Source organism: Spodoptera frugiperda, chromosome 30, assembly GCF_023101765.2.
Source record: "Spodoptera frugiperda isolate SF20-4 chromosome 30, AGI-APGP_CSIRO_Sfru_2.0, whole genome shotgun sequence".
Taxonomy (NCBI): Eukaryota; Metazoa; Arthropoda; class Insecta; order Lepidoptera; family Noctuidae; genus Spodoptera; species Spodoptera frugiperda.
The window spans coordinates 13,106,246-13,118,889 of NC_064241.1; the positions used below are offsets into that span (position 1 = coordinate 13,106,246).

The window sequence follows — 12,644 nt, forward strand, 5'->3', positions numbered from 1 at the left end:
GTATTCTTCAGTGCTTCTTGATGTATATGGGTATTTTGTTACACGTTGTATAATAATAATAATAAAATGTTTATTACATAATGACATAGTCACATCAACGCATTTGACATTGAATCCCGCACTTTGACTCTGAATCTATAACATATTTAAATAATTGGTTTGTAAGTTGTTATTAAGTATTTATATACATTGTATTTACGATACACATTGATAGCTTCGTTCTAATCAATTAACTGCCGCACACAGAGTCATTTAATTATTACTTAAACTGTTTCTTAGTAACGATGTTGTTCCACAAACAATAGGGTAAATGACTATTTTTAATTTTAACAACACACGTGTTTTTATTTTCATACGGAAACAAATACTTTCGAAGATATTTTGATTTGATATATCGTGTGAAGTCACTTCTAGGTACGTTTTATACATACAAATGACGTAGTTAGCTCCCATTCCTAAACTGATTTCTTTATATAATATTTTTTCATTACCTAACTGACGGATTAAATAGATTTTTAATTTTCTTACCCCGTCATCCCTATTGCTAAGGACTGGGTTAAGTAACCATTAAATGACTCTGAAGAACGTACGGCGCTCTGAATAATGACTTTGACATTGCAGTTAAAGTTATAACCCACTCATGTAACCTTCTAGATCTGGTTCATCAAACAAATCAGGATACATAAACCCATAATCGTAAACTAATAATTAATTACACTAAATTACATTAACTATTAAACATAATTGTTTGTAATAAGTCGTTAATTGATTTAGGTTGCATCTAGGCTACCTAGTCAGTCTAGTTTTCTAATTGCATATCTGCCGTTACACGCCATGTTTTTATAGTAACAGTAACAGCATTTTTTGTCGTACGGTATGTCTTGAATTCATTTCTCGTGACACAACTTGTGTAAAACACGTCTATTGCATTTGCGATTGATTTCAAAAGTTAATCTGCAAATGCAAAGTGCTTCTAGTTTATATACGAGTATAATTACAATAGTTCCTGCCATGGTAGACTGCCTCGTTGGTCGAGTGGTCGCAAGTGGGACTGCCGGACAAAGGGTTACTGGGCTTATTTCGGTATTCCTAATTCTAATTTATCAGTAGTAGCACGGAGTCTGGAATTGTGCCCAATATATGAAAATAGGCTCATATTAAATGGGACTTTATAACACAAATGGTGAAAAGTGAGCGTGCATTGTATAGCGGTATTACGTGCTGTAATGTGCTGCCTACCCCTTCGGGGATACCCTATGTGTTATTCCAGACTATGGTCTGGAATTTGGAACAGGGGTAGATCATAAGGTTGATCATAATCAACCCCTGTTCCAAATTTAATACTGTTCCAAGTTTTGACGTGAATGAGTAACAAATATACAGACAAACTCTCGCAATTTAAATATAAGTAAGATATAAATCTTGTCATGTCATAATAAAATGAGAGTAATAATTCACACTCTACAGTTCTGCTCATTTATATGATAAAATATAATTTATTACATTTTCTACTTTATTACAAAACTTTAAAGTTACAATTCGATGTAAGAAAGTCATAGTAATGTTGATCTGCTACCGTTCGTATCTCATTAATGCAAGGTACGCTCTCCAAGTGACCGCATTGGGTTCAAGTCCAGTCCACAAATCATTGAAGATTGTGTAACTATTACTTTACATTTATATGTAGTAGTGGTCGTTTGGTGATTGAAACCGTATTTTATTTAATACTTTTACCACCTTACTTAGATTTATTTAATGGATACTTAACACAGACCAGACTGCATTGATTTTGTTGTCCTCAAGGTTATTTTCTTTTTCTATCACTTTGACAGAATATTAGTTTTACATTGTTCTCACATAGTTGAAGCAATCGAAACAATGTCCCCAAGAATTGTATTGTGAATCTGATTGGAAAAGGGTAACCTATGGAATTTCTTGCTCGTCCTTCTCCATAGGAATCTACACTTTGGAACGAGCAAATAGCTTCACTAGACGACTGACCGACAGACAGACGTTATTAATATTATTATATTTGCTTTGACATTCAAAAGTGCCTTCCTGGTCTATTTGAAATAAATATTTTTTACTTTGACAGTCCTTAGTGATTGTTTTCGACACAAAATTGTTACTTCTTTAGTAACAATTTAGGTTAAGTAGTTATTACATGTCTCTGAGTGCGGCAGTTATCTCATTGATATTATTATGTTAACATCGACAACACTTAGGCCAGATTTATTTACTGGGAATAGGACCTTTTACAATCATACTTGCACTTCTGATAATTTAAATCAATAAAAAGACAACATATCTACATTATACGTTGAGATTGTTTACTGCCTGTCCATACGATGTGTAATACGAAGTCATTCTTTTGATACCTAAACAGACTTGTAAATATCGACTATCCACCACGTATATCTATAAAATATTAAATCCTGAACCTACTAAACATTGTGTTACCGTTTCTTTCCAGAGAGAACCGCACGAATGATGACATGGAGATAGACTTGGATGCTGGAGTGGTGCGGTACACTCCTCGGCACAGGGTCACCTTCCTGCCCGAGGAGTCTGTTGGGAGACCAGAGGACATGGTACTCACCATGCCCAATATTGCTATGCTGGTGAGTTTAAGTAGCATAATATTTATTGGCAAAGCGAAAATAGCAAATTGCAAAAGCAGATGTGTAACTCAGGAAAAAATGGTGTTACGTAATTATGGTCAATGTATGATCATAGAAATCGTAGACATAGGATTTTGCCAAGTGGTTTATCAAGATGCGATATGCGCCTAATTTATTATATCATGCAAGCGTTGAGTGTTGCACTCGTGCACTGCGGTAAGTGCTTTTCAGCAGGCGAATCATATGCTTGTTTACTATAACTGATCAATAATAAGTAAATAAATTATAATAATTTTCAGTAAACTACGTTTAAAAAAACCGACTTCAACCTTCTCTTTTTGAAGTCGGTTAATATACTAAAACCTGCTCCTTAGTAAAATAAACACTTTTCTGAAAACCGCATCAAAATCGGCTCGGCTAATCGTGTGAACATAAATATCACAAAATTTAAGCCTTTAAATGCCATCAAAAAACTGTTGAAGGCAAATCCTCCACTAATATAGGTCACCGATGACCTACGTGGCAGTAAACGTGTTACACAAACATACATACAAGTTAAACAGAAAACCTCTTTCTTTTTTTTTGAGGTCGGTTAAAAACATTTTGTAATTTATTTTTTTTTTGCTTTTTGTAGATTAACGTTTTCTATAAAATCAAGAAAATATGTAAGCCAAATAAGTATCACTCTACCTACAGTATATATCTACACGTGCTAAGCAACAATTATAAAAGTACATTCCAGAGCAAGTGATAAATAACTAAATAAATGGCAGAACAATCAATTTACCTAACAATTATACCATCAATGTGGAATCTCAACATAATTGTACATTTACATACAACTAAATAATTCTACAAATACCTACGAGTATGTGTGACCGGACTCTGGTATTGACATAAAATATATATTTTGAACTATGATACATATGGCAGTTTGAACCATACTGTATGTTTATATGTTAATTTATAGTTTAAAAAGTAAATACCTGAGATACAATACATTGATAGTATTATCTTTGCTACGTAGCGTAGTAGTTACGTAACTGCTACGCTGGCTACGGCGTAGCACTTGTCTAGTTTGCTACGAAAAATTACTATAACTACGGGCCTAGACAATGAATGGCATGAACGTTAAAGTTGAAGAGAATTTAATAGAAAATTGAGTAGGGTAAACTACCCAATTATCAGCACTTTAAGAGTTAGTCCTAATTTAAGTCAATTTATTATTGTGAAAAAAGGCTTTCACCCGTTAAGGTAAATTTTATAGTTATAATATTTAATAAGGAAGACAATAATAAAAGAAAAACATGATTGACCTCTATCCAAGATTATTTAGACAAGTAAGAATAAAAAATGGGTCTGTCACCATTTACTGGCACCATCTCCACCAATTACTAGCATAGAGCAACCCAATTATCAGCACCTCACTATCACTGTTAGGAATTGCATTTAAAAAAATTTGTTACATTATTAAAACCTGTTTTAATTTATTTTTTACTAAGTTAGTATTTAGGTAACAAAATAATTACTTATAATATAATAATAATTTTATCTGTATAAGTCGAGCAAAAAAAAGCGTCTCGGCCGTACCATCCTTTTCTCAAAGCCATTTAGGCCAATTTCGACCGCCTGTAACTTCATTGTGGATAAAACAAAAAGCCTGAATTTTCAAATACTAAGCAGGCATTATACAAACATGGTATATTTGAATTTTCATTAAATTTTAAACATTACTTTAAGAATTATAACATGTTAAAGTTTCGAAATTTTGTCACTGACAGATCATCAAAAGTATAAAGCACTTTTAACAGACATAGAAGCTTAAAATTTTTGCATAAAATTAGTATTTAGTACCTAAATCAGGGGAAAAATCAAATACTTTGTAAATTCAGTCCAGTTTTTTAGATACATCAACTGCATCAATAACTTTGTAATCCTATAAAAATGTATGGGGTTACAAAATTATTGATACAGTTACAATTTCATGACACCAATAACTTTGTAAACCCATATAAATGTATGAGATTACAAAGTTATTGATGCAGTTACATTTTATTGTTTAATGAAATAATTTAATCTACAAAAAGAAGTGAGATACCATCAAAAACATTCTGTAAAAAAATCCAAGTCGCGCACCTCATCAGTTTATTATGTACCGTAAAAAAATGTGAGATCCATATGTAATACCAAGTCGGTTATTTTATTTAGTCCCTACTTAAGAGACCTTCTGTCTTAAGTTATAATGTAAATTGTTATCATATCAATATTACATTAATTTTACGTTTTAAATAAAATAGATTGACTTGGCCATCGCATGAAAACACAAGTATACCTACTTTTGTTGACATTTCTCGTATTAAATTGTTTAGTCTATTTCATGACAATGAATTACGATGGTCTATTGCACGATTACCTACGTACGATGGCCAAGTAAATCTCTTTTTTTAACACCTTTCCGTTCAGATGGTTTTTCAGTAATCAAAATGTCCTGTAATCTGACTGGTGTTAGTAAATATTGTTGATTATTATCAAGACATACCAATTGCGCACTACTAAAATAATCTCTAAAGTTGTCGTAGCTTGCATACCATCTACAAACTCTCTGCTAATAATACTGGTAATAAAACAAAAAATAAAAAGAGAAAAAATAAATAGAAAGAAATAAGAAGAGATGATGATATTCTAGGGAAACCAATTTATCAGCATGCTTCTGATCCAATTATCAGCACCATGCTAACATTTGGATTTTGATGGTATAAACTAGTTTTACAAAGCAAAATCAATTCTTTGCATAAAATAAACATAATTTACATAAAAAAATATGAAATTAGTATTTATGTACTTTTTTCCATTTATCATCACCAGTGCTGATAATTTAGAATTTACAAAATATTCGATCCATTTATCAGCACTACCTATTTTACCAATTAATCACCAAAACCTCAAATTCTACTCTTCAGATTATCATCAAAAATTATCTCAAATATCAGAGAAATCATTAGTTTCAATATTAAATTTGTAAAAGATACGATATATCATAAAATGTAAACACGTGACCTTAACGGCGATCACAAGAAACTGGCAAAAACAGAAGAAACTGCAAGACACAAATGTTTGTTTACATAATTTCCATCAATTTGAGGTCTCAAAGTATGATTTTCCCAATAGCAGGATTCCAAAAACATACATTTATTTATTTATAAGTGTGGAAACCCAAATTAGTAAGTGAAAACCTTAGAATTGGTCGATTTATTCAGAGTGCTGATAATTTGGTGCAGTGCTAGCAATTGGGTAGTTGCCCCTATATTGGTATGAGATTGTAGTTTTACAATTTATATTATATGCCATAAAATACAAAATAAGCTTTTCAACAGTTATTACAATCATTTATAAAATTATTATTGACGCTAAGGCGACCTAAAGACACATACTATGCTGTAATTTAAGTATACTACCATAGACTGTACGGTTGGTCCAGCGACGACCAGCTGCCGCAACGTGTAGCGGGTTCGATTCTCGGACGGAGCAATTTCTTGTGTGATCCACAAATTATTGTTTCGGCACTTGTATTATTTTAAACGTACCTACGGCACAGGAGAAAATCCTAGTATGGGGCAATGTTTTTTTATAAATATAAAAAAAATACTAACTATCAACATTCTTTCTTCCAGAGCATGGCATCAGGAGTATCCTCCTACGGGTATTTCGCGAAGATGGCGTTCAACGTGCTCACTGCTCGGCTGGGAAGCAAACCCACAGTCAGCATAACAGCGCACGACTACCTGTGGGGCTACAACGAGCCACTCATCAGTCTTGGGAACAGCATCCTGCCTGGATGGATCAATTTTGATACCTTGGGAGTTCTGGATAGAGTAAGTTACATTTTGTGTTATATGATTTTCAAAAAAACAAATGACATACCATACCACTACCTCTTTCTATAGCAGGATTGAGTACCTATTGTTGTTTCTGCTCAAGTTACGATAGTAGGTGCATGCATAATATCTAAATAGCGACCTAGAAATTTTAATTTGAAGTAGACTAACATAGTGACCTTTAAATTTGTATTTAAGATCTAAATGTATTGACTACCTATGTTACACAAATAATAAATGATTTATGCATATTATGCATATGCATGATTTTATTTTTCGTTTAGAACCGACTTCAAAAAAAGAAGGAGGATTAAATTGTACGTATGTATTTACGTTTGTCCACGATTGTCTCGTTATTTGAAGTTGTTGAACCGATTTTAATGGTTAGTCCTATAGTACAATGACTCCAATTTCTCATTATAAACTATCTTCTTTTTCATGATAGTCCCTCTCACAACCCATCTACCTTCTAACTAATTGTCTAATGACTTCAATATTACAACTTACAGCTGTACGATGAGAAGGCGCCTCTCAGGGTGGAGGTGAGCGCTCACAACGACGACAAGTTCATGATCAAGTCCGTCAACGGTGTCAGCGGGCTGCCGAACTGGGGATATCCGGAAACTAGGTAAACTATCTCCATCCAAACTTTAAAAACTCTTTTATTTAAGTTTGGAAACCACCTTCTATTTTCTTTAGAAAACTTAAATCAAACTCCTTAAAAAACAATATGCTGGAAACCGCGTCAAAACGGTGGGTTCAGCCAAACGCCAAACGCAAATTGCTGAGCTAGTAAAACAGTGTAAGCACAGCAATGAAAAAAGAACTACTTAGTACACTGATCCTTTTTCCAATTTGTTACCCCAGAATCAGGCTTTGTCTCCTTAATTAGGCCAGGATCTGCGACACACAGCACTATTATTTACTCACTCTCTTTTTAACTAATCTTCTAATCTTTTCCTTCTTTCCAAGGTCATCATGCAACAGTTTCAACAACAGCTACGAAGGCATCATATACCCGCCAGACATGTCTGCCGAGAGACCTCTGAAGATCTACCGCAACGTCCTCTGCCGGTTCATGGAGCTGGAGTACGTGGAGGAGAAGGTCACGGAGTATGGAGCCACCGGCATGAGCTTCCAGATCACCAACAACAGTTACAGCAAGATCCCTGATAATGAGTGCCTCTGTGCCAAGGGGATCTGTCATGAAGGGATCTCGGATCTCTCACCTTGTTTTTATGGTGAGTTTTGAGTTGCGTTGTTGAGAAAGATTGCTATATTTTTTTTTTTTTGGAAATGATTGTGTTGTTAAGTGTGTGAGTAATTTCTTGACCTGTGATCTTTTTAAGTATTTGAAGTTCTCTTGAAATAATTTATTGGTTAGAGACAAATAAAAATTCAAATGTTTAATTATTAATTGTTTTTATTTTTCAGGTCTACCAGTTGTTCTGTCAAACGCTCACTTCATGGATTCGAACCCCCTGCTGTACGACCGCATCGAGGGTATGAAACCTGATAAGGAGCAGCATGGCAGCGAGTTTATGATAGATCCTGTAAGTACCTATGCGACTTTTCAATAATACTCTACTCTAATTTTAAGTGTGGAAGAGCCATACTTCGGTATGAATGGACCGGCTTAACCGGAGTGATATAGTTTCGTTGTGTGAGCGATGTTACCGGAAGCCCAATACCCCTCCCTAATCATCTCATTTCCCGATTCCCCAACAACCCTTATATTCCTACAACCCCAAAAGGGGGTAACCACGAGCGGAGACAATTGCTTACCATAAAAAATCTCAGTAGTAGTAGGTACGACATTTACGAAAACATCAGCAAGAAATTAATCTTCTACATATTGTCCTCCTAACACTTTTTCTATATCTTCCAGATAATTGGTCTCGTGATGGCGACGAAGTTCTCGGTGCAGGTGAACGTGATGCTGCGTGACGTCAGCTTCAACTCCAAGCTCGCCAAGTACTCCGACATGTTCGTGCCCATCGTCAACATCAAAATTGTAAGTATTTACTCATTCACTTGATAACACTTTAAAAGTGTCCCCCTTCCCCCTCGGAAATCTGACAGCTAGTCCATGTTAAAAGTGCTCCTACTAAATAATCGATTTTGTTGCAAAAGCTTGTTAAAGTTGTGGAAACATTGTGTTGGTGGCCTGCTTGAGTGACGGGTGATTTGTGGAAGTGTTGGTGGCGTCGTCTGCACAGTGATTAATACAAAAAATCGCCCAAAACAAAGTGATCTAAGGATTGCATTTTAACAAGATATTTTCATCCACCCTCAACTACCCTAACGTTTTTCGAAAACGCCTGAAATAAAAGTGTGAGCAAAATAAAGCTACACATATTGCCATTAATTTTGACCTGGCGTTTAAGACATACATTGCTGCAACTTTTGCCCAAACATTTTTGAAAGGAAATCCCAGTGTGAACACGTAGTGTGTAAATACAGCCGCACGCTCACGACTACGACTCTACAACGGCATAATCTTTGCACGTCTCGTGTTTTGGTACGAATTTGCTCTGACTTATACTGAACCTAATATGACCTCACTAAACAAATCATTATCGGATACGGAAATTAGCGGTGCGGGAATCGACAGAACACCACCAAGCTATATATTTCAGCGTGCTAAAAGAAGCAGGGAACACATGGAGGTTTCTCTTGCTGAGCAACTAGACGAATTTAAAGAGGAAATGAAAAAAATGATTTCAACCTTCACTGAAAAACAGGGAAGAGATACACAAATAATTAACACAAAGCTACAGGAGATTCAACAATCAAACATAAACATAGAATGTTCGATTACATTTCTTACTGCACAAAATGAGGAGCTGCGAGTTAAAATTGCCCAGCTTGAAACTCAGGCAAGAGATGATAATAAATATATCACTATCCTAGAAAATAAGATCGAAGACCTGCAAACGGGAAGCCGAAAGAGTAATTTGGTGATAAAAAACGTACCTAGGAAAAAGAGTGAGACTAAAGAAGATCTTATGGAGATGACCATGTGTCTTTTCCATAACCTGGAATGCACTATCAACAAGTATGATATAAAGGACATTTACAGAGTACGCGGAAAGACAGCTGACAAACAAAACACGCCTATTGTCGTAGAAACAGGCTCCACAATCCTGAAGACCGAGATTCTGAAAATGGCAAAGTCATTTAATCTAAAACACAAAAACAAACTATCCTGTAAACACATGGGCTTCAAAACTCAGGAAGACACACCAGTTTTTATAGCAGAACATCTGACTGCTAAAGGCTCCCGTCTCCACTTTTTGGCACGTGAACTAACCAAGTCTGGAAAACACAAGTTTTGCTGGACAGCCTACGGCAAAGTTTATACTAAGAAGGACGAAAATTCGCCAACTATAGTTATAAGAAGCGAGGAACAGGTACACAAACTTTTACTGGAACAATGACTACGTTTTTGTTGTCCTATACTTTATTCTCGTTCTATTATTAAATTATTAGTTATTGTCATAAATACACATATTCACTCAACACACAACCTCATCAATTACTTATATACAAATACACAAAACCAATGCACATATCTACGTTACCCATCGATTTACTCAAACACCAGAACTCACACAAAGAAGACATATTTCTCACTCATAACTCATAATATAATCTTTACCATAGTGAATAGCACTCTACCCTCTAAGCAGATTGATATAAACCCTTCCTTGCTATATACATTCATCCTAAATTTACTCTTTTTTAATGGATAATATTGTACATACTTTATCTGACCTAGACAACGTTGAAATTGCCCGCTCTATCGCCTGCGATTACTCAGAACTCCACAATCACATTTTAATAAATAAAAATGATCTTACTATCATATCCCAAAATATAAGAAGTATATATCATAATTTTGACGATTTCATTATCAATGTGTCTACACTTAATCTCGAAATAGACATAATTATCTTGACGGAATGCAGATTAAGCCCAAATAAACCTATTCCGCAAATAAACAATTACCACTCTTACATGACAACTCGGCAACTTAACCAGAACGACGGGGTGGTGGTATATGTAAAGTGCTCTATAAAGCACAAAATAGAGGAAATACAGCTCGATCAAGCTTCCTGCCTACGGCTGGAAGCTCTGGGTAGTGAAGTGTACTGTATATACCGATCCCCTTCTAACCATAATATTGATAGGTTCGTTGAGTCCCTTAGCACACATCTCAACATGAAGTCGTCGCAGAAAAATACTATTGTAGCGGGAGATATAAATATCAATATCAAACCTAGAGAAACTGAATCCACCCAGGATCTTAAGAATAGAGTTAGTTACCTTAATATGCTGGCTGGTTTTGGTATACTCCCTGGACATACTCTAGCTACCAGAGGACAAAACTGCCTTGACCACTTCATGTTAAATATAAACAAAAAGAGGTTATCTGCCTCTATTGCTATCCTACACTTTACTATCACTGACCACTACACCACATTCCTATCTCTAACAAAATTAAAAAATAATTATACACCAAACAAAACCACCACTATACTAAACTACGAACAAGCTCTAAAAGATCTGCAGGAGAAGAAACTATCTGAACTATTATTCTGTGATGACCCGGACTCATTAATTACCAGCTTTATAGACACCTTAACTTCAACCATAAAAGACAACACTATTATTACAAAAATCCCGAATAGTAAACGGATTATCAAGCCATGGATCACCATGGGTATCCTACGCTGTATTAAAAACAGAAATAATCTACAAAAACAGAGCCGCAATGACCCCTACAATGATATACTAAAAATTACTTACATTAGATATAGGAACTACTGCAATAATTTAATAAAAAAAATAAAAAGAAAATATGAGCGGGACTTACTTGCAAATTCAGTTAATAATAATAAAATGCTCTGGAAAAATATAAAAAACATCACTTACTCCAACAAAATAAAAAGTCAAAATTTAGAACTGTTAAACATAAAACCTACCTCTCAGGACTCGATAAATTACATCAATGATTATTTCGCTAACGTGGGTAAAAAACTAGCCCAACAAATTCAACCAAGCTTAAATAATGTCCATATCCCTGTCCACCCAGATTCATCTCCTCCTAACACTTTCGTATTACTGGACACGGATGTGACTGAAGTGAACGGTATATTGATGAATTTAAAATCCGATAGCGCCCCGGGATGGGACAACATCTCTACAAAATTTTTAAAGTTTGTCAGGAAGGAAGTCGTTCCTGTAATAACTCACCTTGCCAATATCTGTCTCCAACAAGGCGTCTTCCCGTCGCCCCTAAAGCAGTCTATTATTACCCCAGTGCATAAAGGGGGGGGCAGGGACGATGTCAATAATTATAGACCTATCTCGGTCTTACCAGCTATATCAAAAATTCTCGAAAAGATTATAAACTCTAGACTCACTAAATTCCTCAACAAATTCAATTTACTATCTCCTTCACAATTTGGCTTCAGACAGGCTGTAAGTACCGAAGATGCTGTAACTGCTTTAACATCTCACATAACTGAGCAACTGGATATGGGAAACAAATGCTTGGCCATTTTCTTAGATCTCAAAAAAGCATTTGACACCGTCTCTGTCCCTATCCTTGTAAACAAATTGCAAAAGGTTGGAATAAGAGGTACAGCGCTCAGCTTACTCATAGATTACCTGTCCAACAGAAAGCAAAAAGTAAAAATAGGACAGCACCTAAGCGACGAAGCAGAGGTATCATACGGCGTGCCACAGGGTAGTGTTCTAGGACCTACCCTCTTTTTAATATATATTAATGACTTGTGCAATATTAAGTTAATAAACTCCAGAGTATTGGCGTACGCCGATGATACTGCTGTGGTATTTGCTGGTAATACTTGGCATGATGTTAGGCTGAGCGCAGAGGCAGGGATTGCCCACATAGCAGAATGGCTGAAAAATAACTTACTAACTTTGAATACCACCAAGACGAACTTTATATGTTTCAGTGTTAGTAACCGGACACAACCCAACAATGACCTCAACCTTAGAGTACACACATGTGGAGATACAAACAGCATATCCTGTAACTGTCCATTCTTAAACAGAGTCCCTAAGACGAAATATTTAGGCGTGATGGTTGACCAGTTTCTATCGTGGTACCCTCACC

General features: G+C 35.4%; 1 protein-coding gene across 1 annotated transcript in view; it reads left to right on the forward strand.

Moving 5' to 3' along the window:
• Positions 1-12,644, forward strand: part of LOC118270036 (scavenger receptor class B member 1) — a 32,226-nt gene that overhangs the window by 17,578 nt on the left and 2,004 nt on the right. The window contains exons 5-10 of the mRNA XM_035585475.2: positions 2,474-2,621; positions 6,293-6,493; positions 7,006-7,124; positions 7,469-7,737; positions 7,931-8,049; positions 8,385-8,510. Coding sequence (XP_035441368.1) covers positions 2,474-2,621; positions 6,293-6,493; positions 7,006-7,124; positions 7,469-7,737; positions 7,931-8,049; positions 8,385-8,510 — 982 coding nt within the window. The remainder of the gene's footprint in view (positions 1-2,473; positions 2,622-6,292; positions 6,494-7,005; positions 7,125-7,468; positions 7,738-7,930; positions 8,050-8,384; positions 8,511-12,644) is intronic.